At 39.2% G+C, this 26271-nt stretch overlaps 1 protein-coding gene across 1 annotated transcript in view; it reads left to right on the forward strand.

Annotated features, from left to right (window-relative positions):
* The window catches only part of RGS7 (regulator of G-protein signaling 7), a 213470-nt gene that overhangs the window by 162948 nt on the left and 24251 nt on the right, over positions 1–26271 (forward strand). The window contains exons 7-14 of the mRNA XM_004691057.2: positions 9193–9257; positions 10074–10150; positions 10249–10330; positions 17708–17782; positions 21575–21673; positions 23636–23697; positions 24422–24532; positions 25588–25713. Coding sequence (XP_004691114.1) covers positions 9193–9257; positions 10074–10150; positions 10249–10330; positions 17708–17782; positions 21575–21673; positions 23636–23697; positions 24422–24532; positions 25588–25713 — 697 coding nt within the window. The remainder of the gene's footprint in view (positions 1–9192; positions 9258–10073; positions 10151–10248; positions 10331–17707; positions 17783–21574; positions 21674–23635; positions 23698–24421; positions 24533–25587; positions 25714–26271) is intronic.

The following is a 26271-nucleotide window of genomic DNA, read 5'->3' on the forward strand; positions in this document are numbered from 1 at the left end:
TCTTCATGTACATTGAAGTACAGAAATTTTGTCAAATTTCTTATCAAATGGTTGCAATGATTTTCTCAGGTTATTAAGAATGCAAAATGTGCAATGCCATTTGTAGAACAAATTTTGGCAAGCTGAGTTTTATGTGGTTGACCTGGGCCACACTTTTGTTCTAAAGCTGCCTTGTCTCCTGCCAATTCTTTATAGCTTCTTTGTAAATCTTTGGCCAGCTCTCAGCTGTTGCAATAAGAGTAGCAGAGATAATATATTGTTCTGTGGGATCACAGTGCTATTTATCAAATTATGGTGCTATACTTTAGACTGATTCTCTGTAGAGGGGAGTACATAGCAAAGCTTGAAAAGTCTTCTTAAACATGTTTCTATTTTAGACATAATTTGCTGCCTAAAATGAATTGTATATCTTGAATTAGGTAATTTAGTAATCTAAAGGGGGGTTCTTTAGGGCAAGGTTGGATGTAACTCATTTCTGATAACAGGATATTAAGACCTATTCCAAAATAAGTTCCAGAAAGGTATACTCAAATATTTGTGGTTAAACAGCCTTACAAAATGGTATGCAAAAACTGTGATTTTAAAATAGCTAAATAAATGATGAAAGAGAAATTAAATTGATGCCTGCCAAGCTCCTATATATAAAAATCCATCTCCCGCTTTACCTCGAGGGTAGAATATTTTTCCGTAAGAATTGTTTATGAGGGGCCTCCCAGGTGGCACAGGAGTTAAGTCTCCATGCTAGCGAGCTATCACCAGCCACCATAGCACAAGTTTGATCCCCAGCCAGAGAGGTGAGCCACAAGGCACAGCAGACCTCTCCTGACCCACCTGCTGCTCCCCTCAGCAGTATATTTCAGTAGATCTGCCTGTTCTGCCTCCCACTCTATCTCTGGTGAGTCCTCTCACCCTCTCACCTCTGGCCTGTACCCCAGTTCTGTATGCATAAATACATAACAATAAATCTTTTAAAATAACATTTATTAGCATCTATTTATCACATAGCACTATGCCTGCAGTGCAAAGGATAAGAATATCAAAGGAAAACTCAGTCTTGTACAAAGTCCATAGCTAGATTACAATTATTGTCTCCTTAAGACTCAGCAAAAGTATTGCCTCGGGGAGAGGCTTCCTTGACCTCCATGTTGCTCAGATCCTGATACCTGGCTCTGTCAGCCCCTTGTGGGTCTGAGAACTAAATCTTAGTTAAGTTTTCATTTGCACAACTAGAAAAATCTTTGGCGCCTAAGTGTTCAAGTGGTCAATAAAGATTTATTGAATCCTTGAATCCTAGAATTTATGCAGAAATTAGAATAGTCGTGCATAATATTTAGCTCTAAAGACATCAACTAATTATTCAGAAACTAGTACTGTAAGTAAGCAGTATAAGTTTCAAATGACCATCTCTAGACTTCAGTCAGTATCTTTATACTTCTCTTGTATGATCCTCGTGTTTGGAGAATAATTTTGCTCATTTACTTTCAAATGTTAACATTGCAGTCAAACAGGCATACTAAAATAACCCTTTCCCTGAAGCCTCTAAAGTGGTTTTAAAGAACATAATTCTAAGATGTCATACGTCTATCAAAATGGCCAGTTAATGAAGGCAAGCTAGAGTATTTTTTATGAATTTCACAGCCTAAATGGATGGATAATTGTTATGAGCCTCAAATGCAAAAGGAAGCCTCGTGAAACATAAGATATGTTAAGGGACTCACATATGATTATAGAATGTATTGTTCTATTCTTATTTAAACAACTTATATAAATACTAACAAGAAACTGAAGAAATTTTACCCCAAACTACCACTCTCGGGAGCCACATCTTGCTGGATGAAACTCTGTCTCCCATCTTCTCTGAGTCTCTGGCATATTCTAGGAACTTACTCTCCTGAGGCCCCTGTTTAAATCCTTTTTTCATTAGGTAGCTATGAAAACTTCAGCTAAACTCTTTTCCCTTCTGAGTGTTATATTTCACATCTAGTAAATAAATAAACTTCTATTGTTTAACTCACACAATTACTAACAGACCAAAGAAGATAATATGCATGAAGTGACTTGTACACTAAAGTATGAGAAATAATGGTTATTCAGTTATCTTGAAGTGTATGCACAATATTAAATAATTGTGATTAGTCTTCATCTCTTACTAGTTTAACATAAGAAACTGAAAGACTAGGAACATCAATGTTTATCGCTGTCTTATAGCTTAGAATGTTACTTGGCACATTGAGTGAGTTAATGAATAAATGAATATATTAAGCTCAATATAAAATCACATCTTACATTTGGGGAAAAAATGCATCCATACTGATTTCCTATTACTGGGACTAATCGTAGACATAAAGAAACATATGCATTATGAATAAATTCTTAAGTATATTATTGATAATTGTGAAAATTGAAGTTATTGCTAAGATAATGAAGTCAAGTCCTAATTTAGTTCTAAAAATTATAGATTTTGTTGAATCTGAAGTAATAGTTATAATTAGGCTTAACTAAAGAGCAGATCATCAGTGCCTCTGCAGATACATTTAGTTTTACACTGCATAATGCTTTATTAATTTTCAAAAACCTTCTTTGATTATTTCTTTCCATTTTCACAACTACATGTAGTCAGTAAAAATAACATTAAAATTCTCCTATCTCAGGAAACGGGCTCAGAATTTTTTCATAAGATCCCCAGCTAGGAGCAGATATTATTCACCCACTAACTTTGAAGACGGCTCCGTGTATGTTCCTCTGTAAGCTTTTACCCGTTGTGTTTCTTGGGTTTGTGAAAGATTGGGCTTTCTCATTTATTCATAATCTTAACTAGAACAATTCTAAACTCATTTACAGACCTGAAAGGCTGCTCTTATCACAAATCAATTTCCCTAAAATCCTGTAAGCAACCAAGAAAATATGCTCAAAAACTTTGGGGAGATTCCAATGGAAAGGAACCTGGGACAGGTTCTAAAGAAATGAAAAGGAACAGAATAAAAAGGTAAAGCTGAAGGGTAAAAATTAAAGTTCAATTTTTTAGAAGTTAATAAAATAGGTCCTTCAATGTCTCACAAATTCTGCCTCATCTTAACCTTTTGTTGTTAATTGTCCAGACAACTTTTACATTCTTTCCTTGAGATCTCTTGAATATCGCTGGTCTTTCATTTCTGTAGAAAGATGTATGAAACTGTCCTCTGGTTAATCTATAATATTAGTGTAATGATTCAAATTGTAATGGTATTCCTTCAAATGAGAATAGTTCTTTAGACAAGTGCTTTCAAATTCCAGCTCAGTTATTTATTAGCCGTGTACTTCAACAAGTCAAGGTAACTCTCCAAGCTTCCATTTCTTCATCTTTAAAATGGAAATAATGACATAGGCAGCACAGGGCTGTTTGGGGATTCGTTGGTTAATTTATAAAGCAGTAAAACAGTGCCTGCCACATTGTAAGTGTTAAGTAAATGTTAACTATTACTATTATTATTATTTCATTCTTCTTCTTTCAGAGCTATCATCCATGTGATCATTATCTTCTAAAAATAAAATTAATCAAAGGCCATAGTCATTCTGTCAGTTAGGAAACAAATGGCTTTACTTTTATTAAGACTGGTTTATGCACAGCTGAGGAGGAGATTACCAAGAAGCAGAGGGAGCGAAGAATCTGCAAGCCAGTTATTGTTTGAAAAGTAGGAGGGGTGGAGGTACAGCAGATGGGTGTTCTGAGAGGTGATCACCCACAGGAAGGGGAGGTCACCTTTGAAGTGAGCGTTTTCCATCGTCGACTGCGTCCCCTTGCCGTCATCATCTGCAGTGCACGGTAGAAAGGGTGACGACTAAAAAGACCCAGAGCTATTTTCAGATTCCATGTCGTCCAGGGATGATCTGTGCTTGTTTCTCAAAATTAGCCTGAGTCAGATTGAATGATCTCTAATTATATAAATAACAGAAACCAGGTGGGGAAAGAAATTCTTATGGAAGAAAAAAGAATATTTCGACTGTCGTTAAGGAAACAGCTAAGTGTGTTCTGTCCCTTTTTCAAAAAAGATTAATGTTCATGTATGTACACATACAAGAACTAGGATATAGGCCAGAGGTGCAGGGGTTAAGAAGGCTCACCAGAGATGGAGTGAGGAGCAGAACAGGTGGATTTACTGAAGCACACAGCTGAAGGGCGCAGCTGGCAAGACAAGAGAGGTTTGCTGGGCCATATGTGGGTCGGCTCCCTGGCCAGGGATCGCACCCGGGCTGCAGCGGCTGCAGCAGCTCAGTAGTGCTGAGACTTTAATCCCTGCACCACCAGGGAGGCCCTGTGCTGGTATCTTTCTGTTGCACTATCACTACTACAAATCGTATGGTCCATCCTTACTCTTTTTTTTTTTTTTTAAGATTTATTTATTTATACATACAGAACTGGGGTACAGGCCAGAGGTGCAGGGGCAGTGAGAGGCCTCACGAGAGACAGAGCGGGGAGCAGAACAGGCAGACTGAAGTGGCACACTGCTGAGGCGAGCAGCGGGCGGGTCAGGAGAGGTCTGCCGGGCCATGTGGGTCACCTCCGGGGCAGGCGGGGATCGAACTCACACTAAAGCAGCTGCAGCCAGCTGGCAGTGCAATGTCCTAACCCTTTGAGCCGCCAGGGAGGGCTGGTCCATCCTTACTCTTTAGAACTCTTTGGCCTGATGTAAACTTGAATAATTATTTAAATATATGTCAGATCATGTCACACCTCTCACCCAACATCAGTTCCCATTTTACAAGGAACACCCCTCAGCAGCTTTCCAGCACTTCCAAGTCTCCTGGCATCACCCTGTCCTCTCTTACCCACCCCCAACACACACTCTAGCATCATCACCCCCCCCAACTTTCACTCTAGACCCCAGCTGTCTGCTAGACTTCCATCCTGGCTTTTTGCTTAAATATACCCTGTTTACTTTCTCCTCAGATCAGTTCCCTTTGCTGTAGTCTGGGGACCAGGAGAATCTGGTTATTAATGAGTGATTTGACGACGAGGAGAAATTATTTACTGTGGAAAAAATATGAACAGGGCTGTAAAATAATGGTAGTAGATATAGAGTTTTATTTGTTATTTTGTGTAGAAGAACTGGAGTACAGGCCACAGGTACGGGGGGTACTAGGCTTCCCCAGAGACAGAGCGGGGAGCAGGACAGGCTGAGGGGAGCAGCAGGCGGGCCAGGAGAGGTCTGCCGCGCCATGTGGGGCAACTCCCTGGCTGGGGACTGAATCCGAGCCATCATGATGGCAGTGCTGAGATGTAACCAACCCCTAGCCCACTAGGAGGTCCCCAATAAAAATACATTTAAAATGTAAAGCGTGAGCCCCAGAAGGACCACAGGAGGCGCAGAGAGACAAGCTAGGCACAGAGTGCAGCCTACTGTGGGCCTCAACAAGAGGCAGAGGAGCCAGACCCCACACCTCTAGCCAAGATCGAGATCTAGAGCCTTAGACGGCTCACCTTCCGCCACTGCACACCAGGCAGAGTGAGAAGAGGACAGACACAAATGCCCAGTGCTCCAACTACATGCTCATACACACATGTCAACAGAGAAGGAAATCTGCATGTGTAGGAAGTAAGGAACATCCCAACACAAGATGGAAAACAACATGAGGACTGACGGTCCAGGACAAGTATAAAGAAGACAGAAACAGAGAGCCTAACTGAGAAATAACTTCAAAACAATATTAAAAGTGTTCAATGAGATACTGTACGGCCTGCCAAAGGCAGACACGAGATCTCAGTGAAGAGAATTCTTTACTAAGGTGACTGAATATATTAAAAAAAAATACCAAAATAGATTCTGAATGAGTAGTAGTCAAACTTATATGGTGCTCTAAATAGAATGAAAATGGCGGAAGAAAGAATTTCAGCTGTAGAAAACTCAAACAAATTACACATCTCGGAGAGAGAGTGTCAAGACAGAAAATGAGCAAACTATACAAGAAACTCTAAGATCACATTCAATTAGAAGAGGAAACTGAACTACCAGAGAAGAAGAAAAAGAAATAGGACTAAGAGACCTCTTGCAAAATGTAATAATAATAAATGGAAATTCCCCCAAGCCACAGAAGATGTAAACACAGAAGTCCAGCAGAGAAAGTACCTAAAATTTTAGACACAAAAAGACCGACACCCAAGACACATCATTGGCAAATGATCAAAAATAAAAAAAATACATAAGGGCTTTTGAATTAAGATTTCCTCAAATTTCAGTCCAATCAAGAGTGGAAAAATATATTCACAGTCCCCAAACCAAGAACTGTCAATCAAAAATTCTCTATCAGAGTCCTCGGTTAAGTAGTCAGGAGCAAGGGATTTTGTTCAGACACACTGAAGCCAATGGAGCGTGCCACCATCAACCTGCTCTTCAGGTGCCACAGAAAATAAAGAGCCAGGTTGAATATCATCAGTGCAGATTCACTAAATGTGGACTGAAGACTTGGCCACTGAGCTGAAACCAGAAAGCACTGGAGAGAAAAGAAAAGGGAACAAACTAGAAGACATTGGCCCTAAAGACGTAGCTGAGAGCACAACCCCAGCAGAAAGGAAACAAGAAAAATGGAAAAGTGAGATGATAGCAAGCTTACAACTCTTTGTAACTCAAAAGAAACCATCACAAAACAAAGGCAACCCACAGAATGGGGAAAAACTGCTTGCATGCCACACATCCAACAAGAAACCAGCGATCCACTTAAAATATTGGGCAAAGAACCTCCACAGACACTTCTCTGAGGACCTTCAGATGACCTTTAGACACCTGGGGAGAGCGTTACACATCACTGCTTGTCAGAGAAGTGTATATCAAAACCACAGAGTTACGACCTCCCGCCTGTGAGAAAGACCCATATGAAAATGAAGGGACTTAAGTATGTTAGTGAGGTTGCAAGAAAGGGAACTCGCACCTGCTGTTGGTGGGAATGCAAGCTGACACAGACCCCAGGGAAAACAGTAAGAGATGTCAAGAAAACAAAAACGGAAATGCCTTGTGACCCCATACCATCACTAGGTATTTGCCCGAATAACATGGAAACTGGGATATGAAAAGATCTCTCCATACCCAGGTAGATGGCCATGCTCTCTACAGTTGCCAAATCATGGAACCAAACCAAGTGACCTTCCGCAGATGAGGGGAGGTAAGCTGAGAGCATGCGTGCAGTGGAATATTACACAGATGTGAAGAAAGGTCAGCTGGTGGCATTTGAGATGAAATGGGTGGACCTTGAGATAATTCTGTTGTGTGAAATCATTCACTCATCTGTGGAATATAAATACCCAAGAAAGCAATTACTGGAGAACATTAGATGAAATAAAAAGTTGCATTCAGTGAAAGGAGATAAGGTTATTAGAGGTTATAGGGGGAGTGGTGGAGCGGTGGGGAAGAGTGGCAGATGGGGTGGCAGATGGGGTGTGGGCATTTGATGAAGGGGGAAAAAAGGAAAAACATTGTTCTGAAATGGGGGGGGGGAGCTGTAAAAACAAAGACATTAGGCCCACAACAGGTGAGACAATTCTCTGGAGAAAAAAGAAAAAACATTTTTATTAAAGATCCAGAACTTCTTAGTGAAGTAACGTAAAAGAGCACACTCATCTTGCTCTGGTTTTTATTTATTAGTTGACTTAATAATAGAAATGTTTCCCCAAAGGTCCTAATTTTGAAAAGAACACGTATCAGGTGCCCATAATCTGTAAGAAGGCAGCAGGTGAAGCACTTAGCCGGGGCTTGGGATTTGATCAAAGTAATTCTACAGGAAGAATGGCATTATTTAATTAAATATTTCAGAAGATACACGCTTTCTTTCGTAAAAGACAGCCTCGGGGGTATTGCATATACAGCACAACCTCTTTTTCCAGCCACTAAGAACATTAGAGAGACTTTGCTAACGTAATAGTGACTGCTGCAGGATGAGTTCTTACAGAGCAAATGTAAATTATGACCAAATAGAAAATTAACACATCACCTCACTTTTATTTTTGCAGTTTGACTTTTACAATTTTGTAGCTCAGTGATTTGGGAAGTTACTATTAAAATTGCTGATACTATTACGAGAATATAATGCCTTTGTGCATTATAAAAAGATGCGCCCTAAGAGCATAGCCTGGTTCTTAGTGTTTGTAGTAATAATAGCATCATTCCCTGGTTTGCTTTCGCCTTTGTCTCAACATTCATGCAGGGAATTTTTGAGGGCAGAAATTGTTTGCAGTGGTCTGAGATTTGCTAAGATAGTACCTTACAAGTATCAGCTGGACTTCATGAGCAGATTATAGGGTAGTGTGGCCAGCTGCCCTCTGTTCTTTCTAAGGCGCCCTTCAGAGCTCGTCTTACCAAAAAATAAAAAAGCATTTGACAGTTTTTATCTAAAGGACGGATCTACACAGTACCTAGAATTGGTGGTTATCTTGAGTTTCAAGACAATGAGACTCAAAAGGTGATATACATGAACAGATGACACTACTCGGCTAGAAATTGAGAGGGTGCCGCTAAGTTTTGATTTTCTTCGTGTTATATAGAACATGGCTGATTTTCTGGGGTACATGAAGAAATACGAGTGTTGATGGCGGGGCGCTGGGACCATGCTCTCTCCCTCTGTCCCCTCTGCTGCTCAGATGGACTCTCTGGTAGCTAAGAGACCAAGCTTCAGGGAAATATAGTGAAAGGTAGTTACATTGCAAGTGGTAAGAGATTATAGTTTCCGCATCCCTGTGACAAGACGATTGATAGTTGGTGAAGCAGTAAAATAAAGCAAAGAAGTGGACTAGACCAAGAAACCTTCAGCTGACATTAAAAGATCCTTTCATTTGATAGAACACAATCACTAACTCCCTCTCCATGCAGTGACATTATTTGTCTATCTAGAGGTTTTAGTTAATTTTTGTGTCAAAAGGAAAGATGTTGCCCGTATTTTTGAAGAAATTAATATTATGACAACTCTTCTAAAAAAAAATAAATGGCTACAATGTTTTAAACATGCCGATTTCTTATAACACCATAAGTATCACAATGAATTTTATCAATAATGTTACAAATTATCTACTTTTGCCCAAACACAGATAAAAGTAGGTAATTATAATTTGGGAAAGAAGTGACATGACCAATATAGCCTGACTTTTAATGCCACATACATCATCATGTATATAGTGCCTCGGTGTTAATAAGCAGGTTAGAAACTACTGATTTTTTGTTTCCCTTTCAGCTGTTTATCTGTGTAAGAGAACCATGCAAAACAAGGCGAGACTGGAGCTAGCAGACTATGAAGCTGTGAGTATGCAGGACTTTCTGGCCATGCAGGTCATGCAAGGAGCAAGAGAGAGTCCTGTGAGCTGTCTCAGCACTCTTAACTATCTACACTCAGTGACTGTAAGGATCAGATTTCCAGGGATCAGACAATGTAATGACTTAATGATTCGCTGATTTGCTGGCTTCCTTTTATCATTCGCAATGGGAATAGGGAGATCCTAATTATATAACCGCAGAGTACAGGGAGAAGCACCTCTTATTTGCAAAAATGGACTAAAGTGGAATAAAACCTTTAAATGCATACTATAAATAGTGAAGGTACTCAAATAAAAACGCATTTGTAGTGGGAAAATAGTTTTTATGAAACCTTCAGCTTGGTCATCAGGATAAAATTAATTTGATGTCATTTGCTCAGACAGTTGCTTTATGAAACACTGTCTAGAAATGATCGTGTAGGTACCAACAGATCACATGACTGTCCGGAACTGGAAAGACTGAATCCGTGGTAGAAAGTACCTGCTTTTCTATTTCTGCATAAACTGAGCACAGGAAAATCCAAGGAGTCATTTTGGACTTTTTTTTCACGCAAGGCCATCTTAGAATTTTGGATTTTTAGTTGGATTCTCTAAAGGATTCATTGACATGAATATTTATGTTTGGTTTTCCTTCTCCTATGACTGTTAATAAGTTGCAGTGAGCATAACATCATTCAGGACCAGAGTGCAATTAGTACTTTAAAATACTATCCATGTTTTGTTTTGTTTTGAGCAAACGTGTGTGTGATGGGTAACCCTGGAAGGGAAGCATGACAGTGAGCCCCAATTTTGTATTTTTCAGGAGAGTCTGGCCAGGTTGCAGAGAGCCTTTGCCCGGAAGTGGGAGTTCATTTTTATGCAAGCAGAAGCACAAGCAAAGTGAGTCCTTGGGAGTCTTGGAAAATTCTTCAACTGTGGCTTTTTGTCCAGAGAGAAATACATTAACACTACTTATTATTTATTATCACTGTTGACAGAGTGGATAAAAAAAGAGACAAGGTTGAGAGGAAGATCCTTGATAGCCAGGAGAGAGCATTCTGGGATGTGCATAGACCTGTGGTAAGCAAGCACAGCGATGTCATCTCAAATTCGTAATCTTCAGCCTTCAAAAAGTGTGGCGTGCCCAGAGCAAGGGGGAGGGGAAGTTCTGGGAAAATACCTAGGTGAAAATATTTTTAAGCTTTCTTAATGATAGTAAACGTACCATGACTATTGCAAAGCACCAGTCCTTGATAAATGTGAAAGGAGTTTCCCCTTCAGGGAAAATGTTTCCACAGAGTCCAACTGACTGTGACTTTACCAGAACCAAATTATTTTGAGGGAAGACCAAATAACAGAACAAGCTCCCCTGCTACCAGCATTTCTGTCTCACCCAGCTGAGGAGAAAAACTGAGAACTTGGAAAGGTCACAGCTTAGAAAACACAAGCTCACCAAAGGCTTAAGATTTCTTTTCCTCCCCTACTCCTTGCCACCACAGAAACAAGGATTCTTAATAATAACCAGGGATTGCAACAGAAAGAGTTGTACGTTGCAGACCTGATTTAAAATATCAGGGGAAGTTAATGACCAGGAGAGAAGACTCAAAGAAAAAAAAAAAAGACTGAAAAATGTTAGCATCTTATTCTTACAACAGAGAGCAGTAAATATGATGTAATTTCTAGTCAGGCAAACACATACTAAGTGTCTATTAACCTCAGCTTCTTTAGCCAATCTGTCGTGTTCAGTCTGAAACAAAGCAAGTGCAGCAAAAGAAAATATACTTCTGTCTGTTTGAAGAGACGGTTCATGAGTCATGCTTGAACAATGCAGAGATGTTAACATTACAAGACCTTCAACTTAAAACAAGCATGACATGTGGGCTAATATGTCTAGTGGCATAAAGGGCCAACAAAAAAGAACAGTATTGTAAAATAAACCGAGGTACGGAAATCTGATAAATCAAAAGTGCATGATAAAACAAAAAACTGTTACGGAAATGAAGGGTGAGACCTTTGATGGCTTGATCAATAAGGCCAGTTATTTCCAAGAAAACAATCAGTGAACTTGAACAGATGTAAAAAAAAAAAAAAAAAGGAAATCTCCAACTAGAGCAACTAGAGAAGGAAGAAAAAAAGAAACGGAAGAAATACTTAAAATAACAATGACAGAGTTTGCAATACTTTCAATATTTCACTCCACTCTTTTGCTTTCATGGTTTCTGGAAATACTCATTGAGACAGCATAGTACTGATGACAGAATTCAGACAAATCAGTGAAATAGAGAGCCCAGAAATATGCCTTATTAGCATAGTCGGCTTATCACCGACTCAGAAGCAAAGACAATTCAATGGAGAAAGAATAGTTTGCCCAACAGATGGAATCGACTGTATATCCGAACATGAAAAAAGAATAAATATATGTAGAAACAGGCCTAATACCTTCAAAACAAGCCATTGTTCTAATGTAAAATGAAAAAAATGGAGCTGCAAGAAATGAGCCCATCAAATTGACATCAACTTGGTGGCGACGACTTGCAACCCCAAAAGCGTGATACATGAAATAAGTCACCGGCGTGTCATTAAAATTCAAATCTTTATTATGAAAAGACTGTCAAGAGATGATAAAAGATAGCCACAGACTAGATGGATAACATTGGGACAGTAACTGATAGTGAATTAGAATCAAATATGTATGAAGAATTATTAAAACTCGAAAATGAGAAACCACTTTAGAATGGACAAAAGTTCTGAACGGGATGTGGAAAAAAGATCAATATTATGTCATGAAAACAATGAGCTCACCAGAGAACAGATAAAAGTTACTCTATAAACTGCAAAATATTACTGAAAGAAGTTGAAATGAAATACAAAGATGAACATAGAAATACCTTCTATGTTCATAAATGTTTTAAACAGGCAATGGACAAAGGAACTCAGAAATAAAACACACATAGACAGACCACTGACTTATGACAAAGAAATGAAAAACACTCAATGGAGGAAGGAAAATCTCAAATAGGAAAAATAAACAACTACCTGCAAAAATTGCAACTCAATTGCTATCTCTACCCTATGTAAAAATTAATCCAAAAAACATGTTCAGGTCTTATGTTCTAGATTTTACATGATCTACATGAAAAGAGAGAGGCATGAAGCTCTTTGACAGACCAGAGCCTTTGTGGTCTTTGGCCAGTGGCAATAGGAATAGAAAAAGTAAACGTGGGGGATCATCCCACGGCTAACCCAGACTGACAACACACCAGGGTCCTGTTGCCTGCGACAGAGCCAGAGGACTCGTGAGCCATCAGAGGTCAGCAGAGACCACACCAGAGGGCCCCGAGGTGCTTCAAGCAGCGTTAAACAAGATGTAGGTGGAAACTCCCGGAGGCAGGCCAGGGCCTCAGTGACAAACAAGGGCTGTGAACTGGGCTGTCCTCCCACACGCCCGAGCCTGATTGTGCAGCACGCAGAGTGAGTGTGGAATGCTGAGAGTGGGTCAGCAGTGGGCACACACTAGCCAGCATTCCAAACAGCAACCGGCTCACCCAAGAACCTGAAGCATGCACTGAATCAGCAGCTTCCCGATCCGGCCTCCGGACTCCAGATAGAGAAAGGCTCAAAGCTACAGACTGGAAGAGTAATGCAGTTTTCACCAGCATCACTATAGATACATCACCAAAAAAAAAAAAGGAAATCTAGAACAGCAAAATATACAGAGAGATCTATACTAAAAAAATGGAACCTTGAAACCTGAAGGAAATATGTCAACACAAGGACAGAAAAACATTGAAGAATATAGGCACAAGACGAGGATGATTTCATCAGTTGCAGAGTTCAAGACTGTCATGAAACAAAAATTTTTAAATCAGAAAAACTGATCAAGACACAAAAAAACCTCAAAAAACCATATTAGTGATCTGAGAAATCAAGAATGTTGCAGGAATAAGACCAACATGACTAGTATACAACAGTGTCCTGTTAGGATGCTCAAATATAAAGTGAATTTTACTCGCACAAAATGAGGTCCATTCTTTATTTTACTCTCAAGAAAATTTTAGTTTTGCACATCACCAGCCATGAGTCTTTGTCATTAGTTATTACTCAATGGCTGCTCGCCCGTCGTTCAAACAGCACGACTGGTTTATGTCTACGGTTCACGTCTGTGGTCACAAACAGAATTTTCATGATTTAGATAAATATGTTCATCAGGGAAGTGAGATGCAGCTTAGCATCCGTAGTCTCATGCTTTTCAGGGAGCAGTGCACATTTCAATCCTCTTTGAGTGATCAGATGTAAAAACTAAATTATTTAGAAATTCTAAGTCTCCAAGAGGCTTTCCAGTGTACTTACAAGAATGGTTACAGTGAGGTGTTAAGAGACACCTGCCAGCCACCTCCTGTTACAACTTCCACACCATTTCCCAGCTGCTTTCCTTTACCTCTAAGAGGGACCCAGACAGGGTGGATGTTTCGTTAGCTTCTTCGATGCCCTTTCTATACTTGTTTATTTTTTTTAACTTGTTCATTATAAACTTAGCTTGGTGCTTCGGTTTGGTCTCTTCGACGCTCTTCAGTGCATCCGTGCTTTTACTTCATAGGTCTTGCTGATATTTGACAGGTCCACTTCTGTTTTTCAAATTAAAACGAGTGATCGCTGTAAGTGCTTTCCCAACTGCTTTCCTGAATGCTTTCGTCCATCTCACCTTGCTAGGGTTGGGTTTCCTTGCAAAGTTTATACAGCACTTGAATTTATAGACTCTGAACACCTTGCAGTTGTTGTGAAGGAACCCCATGTGAGGCTGGGAAGATGAGTCCCCCACCCCCACCCCAAGGGAAACAACAATGACTGTCCTGTGGGACGCGCCAGCATGTCCCCAGGGGTGTGGAGCAGGCACTGAATGAGTGAGATTCCTGAGCCACGTCAGCAAGTGTGCAGAAGTAGCTAGAGGGCTTATGGTCGCCCATGGACCCCGTGAGCCAGGGCTGCGTTGCAGTGCACCCACGGAGGTCTCCCCAGGTCTCCCCAGGACCCCATTCAGCACAACAATCAACCACACAGCCAGACCTCCTCCAAGAAAGGAACCAGCTGCAGTACCAACCACCTGGCAAGTGCCCAGAACTGGAGGGAAAGAAGGCCCACACAAAAAAATAGAAAATAGAAGCCCTGTCTAAAGCGAAGCCAAGCAAAGCCAATGCAAAATCAAACAATGGAGAAAAAGAAAATTACAAATTGTCAAAGTCCTCAGAGAAACAGTATCTCACAAAAGAAAACTATCCCCCCAAACCCAAGAGCACAGACATTGCAGAACTTTCTTCCGACTAGATATAGTTATCATTAATTCTTTTCAAAGTTGCCATAATCAAGAAATTCAAATAATTAGATCAATATAAAGAAAATTCAGGGGAAAAGATCAGAGATGAGCAAGAAAAGGAAAAAGAAGCCACGGAGCCACAAAGAAAATATCAAGATGTAAACTTTAAAATAAATGGAACTGTAGGATGTGAAATGATTGATGAATAAGGTTAAAATGATGGAAATCTTATGAAAATGGGACAGACCACATAGAAGAATGTATCAGTCATCTCAAAGATGCAGATATAAAAATAACCAAGAGAGATACAGGGAAAAAAGAATGAAGAAAAAAATTAAAGAATTATCTAACAATGTGAGGAAAGGAAAAGTAAGAGTCAGAGAAATCCAGGGAAAGGGAGAGACAAAGAAGCTGGAAAACTATTTCAGGAAATTATCAAAGAAACTGAGGGGACATCTCTCCATTTCTTTTTCCTCATCTTCTATTTCGCTGGACAATGCCTTCCAGCTCCCACTGTACATGTTTTTGCCTCCGTCGTTCAGTTTATTTCCAGATTTTACTCCTTTTTTCGATACAATGGTAAAGGATTTTTTGCTTGATTTTTTTTTCTCTCATCATTGTTTTCACATTTTTTCCCAAAACTCATTTGAAAGCTAGGCTTCAATAAACATACCCTGTGTAATGTAATAACTTCAATCATCTGTTAGGTAATTCAGCCACTTTTAGGGAAGCGATTACATTCCTACTCTTCTGACAGTTGCCACTGTCCCTCTGCAAGACTGTTTTTGGGTAGGACTTTGGGATATAAAGTTTTTGCTCTTTTTGATTTCATGTTGTTGGGAGTAAGGGCCAGTTATCCAAGGGTTGCGTCTACCTCCTTGCTGATTTTTGCTTTAGACAAACGGTCGTTCCAGTACTGTTACCGTGGGGTATAATGTCATCTTCTGTCACTCGTGTGAGACTTCTGTTCCAGACATTTGCTCTAAGCAGAAACTGCTCACACATAACATTTTCCCCCAACCTCAGACTTTCATATTCCTTTTAGTCTTCATGTTTTATGCTACTGATTTATGCTCATGATTTATGCTACTAGGACACAGATTCTGGGAACCTTGTCTGTCACAGGTAAGTCTTAAGAAACAGTGTCTTGGGCTCATTATTTTTGCCAAGCCCTGTTTGTGAGGATTTGTTTCGGGTGTAGTGACAGAGGGTAGACGCCTATTGACAGCTCACTGACTCATGTCTGAGCATTCCTGTCTTCCCCTCCACTTTCTTTGGGATTTGTCCCCCGGAGGAGAAAAATGAAAAATGAGGGGTCTGCTGAGCTCTGCCCTTTTTACCTTTCTTTCTCTTTTGCCTCAGATCATGGAGACTTCTCCTTTCTGTTTATTTCCACACTTTAACTATATAGGAGAAAATCTCTGGTGTAGCTGGCCATACTTGACCCTTGATATATCTATAATCACTTAAATAATTTCAATTTTATTGGATTTAGATTTAAAGGTGGACAATTGTAAGAGAATGAAAATCAGAGAGGAAATTAAAACATGTTTCTTTAATATTTTCAAAATAAATTCTTAGTTACATTTAGGTCAATGGTGGCGAATGTCGGCTGCATCACTGGAGGCCTTCCAAAAACATAAATATCTAGACCAACCAAATAAAAATTAAATCCGATTATTAGATTTGTTTGGAGAGCTCGAGTGAGTTGTTCAGGGGCAGTTAGAAAGTTGGCCCCAGTCAAGGGTGCTTTCTTCCTGCACTGTCAAGAGGTATACTGATATGCAAACCAAATCCATTATTTAATGACTATAGTACAGTAAATATCTCTAGTATTTTTATATGTGACCTATGTAGAAAAATAATTTAAAAAATACTTTCTGCATACAGTGGATGTCCCTTAAGGAAATTCCCCAGTCTTCTCACTATTCAAAGAGGACTTGGCTGTGCTGATGCCTTTTTTTTTTTTTTTTTTGCCTTCTGCCCCAACTTCACAAAGGCTTTTTTCCAAATTCATAATTTATCTGGAATTACTTTTAAAGATAATATGTTAAGATTTGTTGATTTTGAAATCTGTGGGGAAAATTTAAAAAGGTGAGCAGAGACGGACAGAGTGGTGCTATTTACTACACCAGAGACGCTCCTTCCTCTGCCAAAACTTCAAAGTTAAGGAAACAAGTCACATATGTTCTGACAGCTTCTGAGACATTTCTAACATATTAGAATCTTTTAAGCTTTAAGGCCCATATATTTTTTATCTCTTTTCTTTTCTGCTTGATGTTATTTTTCCTGCATTTCCCCTTTATCCCCCTCCCTCCTCTTTCTCCTCCCTGTCTCCTTTCTCCCTGCTCCTCCTCTTGTTTTCTCTCCCCACTCCCCCATTCGCTATTCTCCTCCAAGTTATAAATACAAGCGATATCTTACAACTCCTTGTCTTGTTGCCACATAAAAGTAAATACAGCAAAGTAAAACTCCCGAGGTTTGCAAAGAACCTCAAGCAGGCTGTTTACACTTTTCTAATTGCCTCTGTTTAAAAGGGGTTCACCTTCTTAAGGGAAAAGAAAAAGTCGGGGTTTCTGAGAAGAGCGTGGTTTATTGATTACCAGTTTCTTTCCTTCACCTTCCTCGTTTTAACCACTGCCTGAGTGCACACTCTGTCTATGGAAAACAGATACTCCCGGTAACATTATTTAATGAATCATTGTAAAAAATATTGACTCTGGAATTTGAGTTGATTCAACTGATTTGTAGTTTTCAAACTTGAGAAGCAAGCAGCCACTCAGTCACAGTGTCAGCTCACAAAGAGAAAGCACACTCGAGAGGTGTTGCTTACAGCGACCAGCGAGGGCCAGGCCGCATCTGTCTTGCCATCCTGCACTCAGTCTTGCTTAGGAGCTACTAATATCAACACCAGTGCTCACATACAAAGCCCATTAGTTTATTTTTCCCGTTTCCCTGGGAGTTGTCCAAGAATGGTTAAACATAGGAGTCAACAGACTGTTTTATGTTTGATTACTAGCCAAAGCTGATAGAAGTAGCTGTGGTGGTTTAGAAAGATGTGCTAAGGTTGGAGCGTGGATCATTAATATACTGATCAGAACTTCATATCCAAAGACACCGCTGACTTTTTTACCTTTCATTTCCAGCCTGGATGTGTAAATACCACCGAAGTGGACATTAAGAAGTCATCCAGGATGAGAAACCCACACAAAACACGGAAGGTAAGAAATCAATATTTGTTGTTCTTATCTTGGTGATGAGTTGAACTGTTGAGAGGATTTTGCTCAAAAATTTTTTCTCAAAATCCCTATTTCACATGGTAGACTCTGCCATCTTCGACCTGCTCCTCTCTGTTGCTGGATTAGAAGAAAATGTGGGAATTCGAGTCTAGTTTTCTGTCATTCCCTGTCTCTTCAGGAAATAACCCCATCCTAGTTCTTGAGCATACTGAAGTCAGAGGCAGGCACTGTGTGTGTTAGGACTGGCTCGTACAAGATGAAAAATGTATGCTGAGGACACTCTCCTTCACAGAGGAAAGCTGTCCACAGAAGATGAGGAAAGGTACATGGAGATGAGCTGAGAAATGTGATACTACTGAGAGAAGAGCAGTTTTAGAGAAGAGTTTTGAAAAAAGGTCTTCGTCAAGATGTTCCATTGCAGATGTTCCATGAGAACCTTTTTCAACACTTTGTGACAGAATCACAAGCCGTTATATTTAGTATTTATGTGAAAAGAAATAATAAGACAAGGCTACCCTGAATTAAGGACATTTTAAATAATCATTTGAAAACACCTAGCAGTAGTATAACTGAATTCCAGAATTTGTGTTGCCTGCCACCACCAAATACCAAGAACACAGATAGGAACTGAGTCTTTAAGCTCTACTTTATGCCAAAGGCAGGCCATTCGGCGGAGATGGGGGTCAACAACCTAAGGAAGCCAACCAAATGTGTCACTGCAAACGGACTGTTTATAGTGAGTTGAGCAAAGTCAGCTGTTCATCAGTGGTCAGGCCCCACAACTTGTTACTGCTCTTCTGGGCCTCCAGATTCAAGCACATCCCGTCTGCTGAACCAGGTCCTCTGATGGTACTGCTTCCGGCACTACTCCAGGCGTGTGCTGGCCTATAAAACCAACTCAGAGCAGACAAGCTCTAAGAAGGGTGTGTACATGCAGATTTCTCACAGTGCCATGCGCAGCGTCCTCCCCAGTTCCCAGACGCCGTTAGCGACCATCCCTAGAGCTACAGGGCCTGCTTCAGGTCAGAGATGGTGCACTGCCTTCACGCAAGCACCTGTGTGGTGTTCACAGCATGCTCCTGGTGCGGGGCCCTCTGGCGTAGGCCAGTGCATGCAGCAGGCAGTTACATCAAACAAAACGAAAAAGCAAAATATGCCAAAGCTGTCCACAGGCCCACAATGCTCAGGAACAAAGGAGTTCAGGTAGACAGAGATCAAAGGCAAAAAATCCTTCCACTTTTTGTTTTTTTATTTGCAACATGAATAATCTGAGCTTTCTGTTCAGTGAATTTGGCAATGTCAGGTTCAAACAACACAATTCTTTAAATTACTCAAGCCCATGATTGTGCCTCAGTGACCCCGGCTCTCTGGGACAGCTCGCCTGGCCTGGCCTGAGCTGAGACGTGTGTTGGGGGCTCTGGCCACTGCGCACAACGGGGTTCTGTCGGTACATTCAGGTGCCCCCCCATAGCGGATCGCAGAAACAGCTCGCGGAGTCATCTGCTGTTCTCCTCAACTGTGAGTTCTCACTGCAAGTTAGTGGAAGAAAATAACCTTTTCTTTCTCACTTTCTGATTTATGTGGACCATTCGGGCATCAAAGCTGTGATGCTCCCAAGGTGGCTACGCCCCGCCCCACCCCGCCCATGCTGTTGTGTAGATGAGAGGGCAGGACAGCACAGACAGAATCCCCCCCAGCAACTGCATAGGCCAGAACTGCAACAGCGCTACGGGCCGTGTCGTTCCCCACAGCCAGAACCAAACGACTGATCGTCCCTCCTGAAACAAGATCAGTGTTTGGTAGGTGAGGTAGTTGCCAATATTAAAGCAAATTTCCTCTGACAACTGACCCCCACAGATAGATAGGAATGAAAGTCAACGTGCTTCACCAAAGTCTGGAACAGGTATAATTCTGTAGGCTTTGAGGAATATGTCCACCCCCACAAGGCATAATGTCAAGTTTTGCTCACATAGATCCTCCCCACAAGGCAAAATCAGGGGGAGTCAGAAAAGTTTGCATCAGGTACACCAGCGTCTTTATCCTATCTGCCTGGGTGATGTTTCCCTGAGGCACTAACACCGACTTAGGAACACAAACACCGTGTTACTGTCTTTTAAAGTCACTTTTAAATCTGACAGTCCAGCACTCCTCCAGATGGGTCCCAGGTTGGAAAATTAACTTAGGGCAGACAGAACGCAGGAAATAGGCGTGTGAGCAGCTTTCTCACTAGACGTCCGGGATGCACTAGCCTCCTCCCACCCGGCTAGCAGCAACTACACATTTTTCAAGTAGTGCCTATTGGCACAGAAAGTCCAATTGCTTTATTTGGTGGATAATCTGTTTAATATTTATTGGATGATGGTATCTACAAAAAGTGTTGGTCTATGCAATAGGACAACTCAAAGGCTATTAATCAAGTCAAAACACCCTGATTTAGAAGTGCTTTGCTATTAAAATGGGCCACAAGTACATAATTGGATTTCCGGCACTGCAAATATTAAGATTTTTCTCTAACACCATAAGTGCCATTTTTCTGCAATCTTTATAGTTATTTTTAACCTTGACCAAAAAGATATGGTTAAAATTGGTGGCTGTCTTGTTCTGTAAGCTATTTTCTTCTTAAGAATTTCAAGTAAGCAAGCCATGGAAAATTCAAAACTTAGAGGTTCTTTTTTCCTTATCAAAAATTAATATATAGGGATATATTTTTATTGGGATTATAGGGCTCAAGTGAAAACAAATCAGGAACAAGAAACATATTTGAATCTAGTGCTACTGATAATCTGTAATCAACCTGAAAGTTGACTCAGTTAAGCATTTGGATTTACCCTCTTGATTGCAAAAGTTTTTCCCCCAACCTGTAGGCAATTTCATGATTCCCTCAAGCTTCTTTGTCATGTGCAATGAAAAAATACTTAGTAGAACCCATAGGATTCTTTAAAGTATTAGTACTTTTACCTTAGAGGAAAAGTTATCTGGCCTCTCCCTTGAGTTGACTTGTTAAGATGTCTCATTCTCAACAGGGCATACTCTTGTACCATTAAGACCCCAGATCTTACTTATAAGCAATGGATCTCAAGCATGCATGCACATATCTATATCTATAGATAGACAGATAGATAGATAGATCCTAAATTGTAGGGATACTCATTTATTTTTTCATTGAATACTTAGGAATCAAAATTAGAAAGATATGCGAAAACTTCAGGGTTACTGATGTTTGTGATGATGCCCAGTAGACCAAATGGCAAGTCCAGTGTTGTGAGGTAAATAACCCAATGTTGAAATGGGAAAATAGGAACTAGCGTGTTCTTGATTGCAGCCTTACAGACCAAGCCAGCAATGGAATTCTTAACCTAGTGTCTTTCCTCAGCATTTCAATTTTTCCCAGATAAAAACATGGTTATATTTTATTTTCTTTTGGCTCATTGTATTTCATATAACTGCTTGATTCTGGAATTAGTGTGTCCTAAATGTTTTATATCATCATTCCCCAACTTAGTACCTGCTGTTCTTGTCTAAATTTTATTATCACATATACCATGTTCTTGTATATAATCAATTATTCTCTAGTAATCTTATAACATTTTTAGAGCGGTGTTTTATTTTACATTCATATGTTTATAATATCAGTGCCTTTTGAATTTTGATAAAACTGTAATCAAATAACAAAGCTTGGATCTACATTATTGAATATATAACAAATGCCGACCTTTAGAAAATCTGACTACCAATGGTCTTTTATACTAACCAACTGTTTTTATTTTAATATAGTCTGTCTATGGTTTGCAAAATGACATTAGAGGTCACAGTCCTACTCACACACCCACACCAGAAAGTAAACCTCCAACAGAAGATGAGTTACAGCAACAGGTGGGTCAATTTAAAAAATGAACTTTCAGTGGTGTAGAGAGTAACAGTCATGAAGACCAGATGGTGAATATTCACAGTGAGAATTTTAAAAGATAATTTATGGCTGGCTATTTCATATAGAAGATATTCATTTAAAGCACAATGGCGTTTAATCTTGAAATATGTAATCACTTGAATGAATATTAGTAGCATCAACTGAGAGATGCAGCTCTCAAAACTCTTTGTTGTTTAATTCCTGAAAATATCTATCCTCAAGCACTTTTTAAAAGTCATGTATATTGATTCATCTGTGCCTCCATTATCAAGAGTTGTCTTTAAGAATGAGAAACAAGTGGTGAGTGGTGAGGGTCATTGAGTCATGTGTTTTTCAGGTTCACATGACGTGATCTTCACTTGTCTTTACAGTATGGATCACAGTAAACCCTCCTGAGGATTTTCCTTACCAACGATAGTGTACTTTTTCACCACTTGATCATTAGTATTAACTCCATGTAACTCTAGTGTTTGCTATGTCAAATAATATTTAAATCTTGATTAAGATAGAGGGCTTTCCCAACCTTTTGACTCTTTCTTGATAATATTTTGTTGTAATGCTGTTATAATGGTGTCATAACAAACATTTCTAGCTTATGATCACCATAAGGATAAGTAACTCAGAGTTTTAAATTGAATTTTCCATGAGCTCCTACCCATGTGAGCCTTTGAAATTCAAATTTAATACCACTTTTCCTCAAAACGCTTACCGATGCTTTGTTAGTATTAGGACGTAGGACTAATTTTGAAATGATAATAGCATTACATTTATTTTCTGAATTTAATATTTGAAGGAAATTTTCTCATTTGGTTATACCTCTTTACCATTGAAAAAATTAAGTTGCGCTGTGTTACTGCTTTTCCAAAATTTATATAATATTCACAGTTTTTATTTTTCTGTTAATGCTTTTATTTATTTTTGTTGAGGTAACACTTAGCTTACGATGGTCAAAGTATCCCCCCGCCCGTTAAGTGCTCTTACCACACCATAGCAACACCACAGTCCTCCACCAGAGCCATTTTGATCCCTCACACTGTAGCTTCTCCTCTCCACACTCCTCCCTTTCCCTTGGCCTCAGTTCTGTAGATAGATTTTGGGTTTTTTTTAATTGGTTTTATCTCTGTATTCCAATTAGAAGTGACAGGGTCTAGTATTTGCTGTCCTTATTTTACTTAGCATAATTCCCTCCCTCCATGCATGTTGTCTCAAATGGAAAAAGCGTCTTTTTCATACATATGTATATTTATTATACATTTATGTAACAACATCTATTTATAGTCCACATCTTCCCAATGCATCTGCCTTTGGGCCTTAGGTTATTTCCATAACCTGGAGCAGCTAAGCTATGGAAATAACCTATGTGAATAGTACTGCAGTGAACGCAAGAAAGCACACACCCCTTTCACTTCAGTATTTTTGTGTCTTCAGATAGTAGAAACTTCTAGTATTCTGAAAAACCTCCAGTCTGCCTTCCACAGGGCTGGCCGGTCTGCATTCCCACCTGCAGTGTCAGGGCTCCTCTCTCTCTCCATCCTCGCCAACGCTCGTTTCTGGTCTTTTTGATCTGGGCCCTTCTCACTGGTGTGAGTTGGTATCTCATTGTGGTTTTGGTTCACACATTCCGTGAGGGCAAGGGAGGTGAGCATTTTTCATTGCCTGCTGATCATCTATGTTTTCTTTGGAGAAGTCCCTATTTAGATATTCTCGTTTTATGAAATGACTAGTAATTTTTTTCTTGTGAGTTACATGAGTTCTTTGTAAATCTTTTTAACTCTTTCAGGTTGCTCTGGTTTCATTTTTGTGCAGAATTTGACACTTTACTGAGTTAGCATATGTATTCTCTTTTAGAATCCTAATCCATTGGAATTTACAGTAAAATTGTGATAATGTCATTATCTATGTAACTATTTCTTTAAATTTCTTTTCAGATAAAATATTGGCAAATACAGTTAGATAGACATCGGTTAAAAATGTCAAAAGTTGCGGATAGGTAGGTATTTCAATATGTTCACGTAAATTTTTAAAAAAATCATTAGAATGGTAAAATTGTGAGGAGGGTAGGGATCAGGATTTAGAATCTTTAAGAAATGTTATTTCCTTCCCTGTAGCCACATAACATGTGGCCATAGACCTAAACTTATAATTTAAATGGCAGAATGTCACTGTTGTTTAAACATATAGAAATCTAATTATGTACAGTGAAGTAGGACAGCACCAGTTTCAAGGTGCTGGATTGTTTTCCTTCCTGCTAGAGGAAATGAAACTTTCAATTTCCTAGGTTGGCATTTGTCGCCTTTCTGAAAATTCATCTTAACCTTTACACCATTCCATTCGTGACTGTAGAAGCTGAATTAAACCCAGAACTAGATACTTTGCTTTTGTTTGTTTAAATCTATTTTAATGGCATTCACGGTCCTCACTTTGGGGCACTGTAAAGCCTCTTTCCTGTGCCCAGCCCTTTTTTAGCATACATATAAACTTTTTCCACTTTATTTCATTTTAATGGAAAGATTTTGACTCATATGTCTTAGGAATGGAGAGACGTGTATTTCTTTATCTCCCATGAAGCACAAGAGCTTGATGCACCTAAGTTATTGAAATGTTAACTCTGTTACTGGGTTTCACTCTAAGCAAGCAAGGATCTTGGTCAGACATTTTTACTGTGTACCTTACTTTAAAGAAGATAAAGATGTTTTTCTTTTCTCTCTTTCTAGTCTGTTAGGTTACACAGAACAGTATTTAGAGTATGACCCATTTCTTGTACCCCTTGACCCTTCTAATCCATGGCTGTCTGATGATACTACTTTCTGGGAGCTTGAAGCAAGGTAGGTAACATTTGCTATATTTATTTGAGTGTAATAGGAAAAATTCTATAGCTAATTAATCATAAAACTACTTTTATGCTGTATTTGTTAGTCTAGACTGAAAGTTCTTTTTCAAGTTTTTAAATCTTGTAATTTGCATTTCTACTAAGACTCATCTCTAAAAAACCAGCACATAAAGAGAAGTGTTTTAAGGTAGCTAAGTTGATTTCTTGATACTTATGTCATTGTTTTAGTTTCTTTGAAAACCCACTAGTATCTATGTATTCAAATAAGCAAATATGGAATTTAGCATTTATTTTAAGTCCAACATAGGGACATCTCAATAACTAACTGTAAAACAAAGCAAACTTACCATAAATGTTGTAGGAGGCTGACTTCTTAAGAAAGTTTAGCATAATTAGGACTCCCTGGTTTCTTTTATTATATTAGCAGTCTTGAAAAATGTCATGAAAAGATCATGACCTATCACTTTACAAGTGAGGTTATAGTACCATGCAGTGTTACTCTAGATGGTATTTTATAGACTTGTTTCTCTTGTATCCATCTAGTGGTCTTTAGACACTCAAGAGTTCTTTAGAACTTTTCCTTGCTAAATAAAGTCCTGGCACCCCCAAATTGTTATGATTCCAGAATTTGGCCACACATTGAACTAACAGTAGAGTCATAAGCTAGGGCCTGGGCTCCTCAGTCCCCAGTACACGAGATCACCAGGAGACAGTACTGTGCTCTATGTTGTGTTAGAATATCTGGTATAGTGTCCCCTGTTAACTGTCTGAAATTGGCCAGCTCTATAAGCCTTTTTCCATAAAATGATGATTATAATAGGACTTACCTTTAAAACTTGCTGGAAAAAAAATTATTTGAAACACATAGCACTTTAAGCAGTTTTTAATGTCTAATTTATTTCTCAATATAATTTCATGTCAAGCCATTCATCAGATATTTTTATTAAAGATAAATTTAAAATGCAAGTTTCAAGGCATATATGATTTTGAAGAGAGATGTAATGGCTTATCTTAGAAGGAATACATTTGGCATTGTTTTACCTTTTATAGCAAAGAACCAAGTCAGCAGAGGGTAAAACGATGGGGCTTTGGCATGGATGAAGCACTAAAAGATCCTGTTGGGAGAGAACAGTTCCTTAAATTTCTAGAGTCAGAATTCAGCTCAGAAAACTTAAGGTAAGACAACTGCTTGCAATACATCTGGTTTTCTTTGCACTTGAATGGCCAGTTACAAAAATGATAATGATACGATCCTGTTAATTAATGGAAGGCTAAAAACCTTGCCCTATATTATCAATTCACTGCTTCTTGAGCTTTTAACTATATAATACTCAAACATTGACTTTGACTCCATAAAGAGGTAAAGATACAGTCATATTTGGTGAAGGGAGAATGACCAATTTAGGCGGATAATTAATGTTATCTATGTATCAATATTGGTCTTCTTTGCATATGGCTTCTCCAGTGAAGTCTAGAAAATGACTGGGTGTCTATCAACTACATGAGGCCACTTTGTTTATATATTTCAATAAATGTTCAGGGTAGCTGAGAGGAACATTGCCTTTCAATTGTTTAAAATCACTGAAGTATAAGGTTTTACAACAGAAATCTATTTTTCTATGTCCTCTTTCGTGCAAATACCCTATTTTTCTCAAAACTTATACAGCCCTGTACAAATTTCATTTATGGAAAGGAGTCATTGAAACTAACCAATACCAAACCATTTGGAAATAC

The sequence above is a fragment of the Condylura cristata genome, unplaced genomic scaffold, assembly GCF_000260355.1.
Source record: "Condylura cristata isolate star-nosed mole 26May11 unplaced genomic scaffold, ConCri1.0 scaffold00029, whole genome shotgun sequence".
In the NCBI taxonomy this organism is placed as follows: Eukaryota; Metazoa; Chordata; class Mammalia; order Eulipotyphla; family Talpidae; genus Condylura; species Condylura cristata.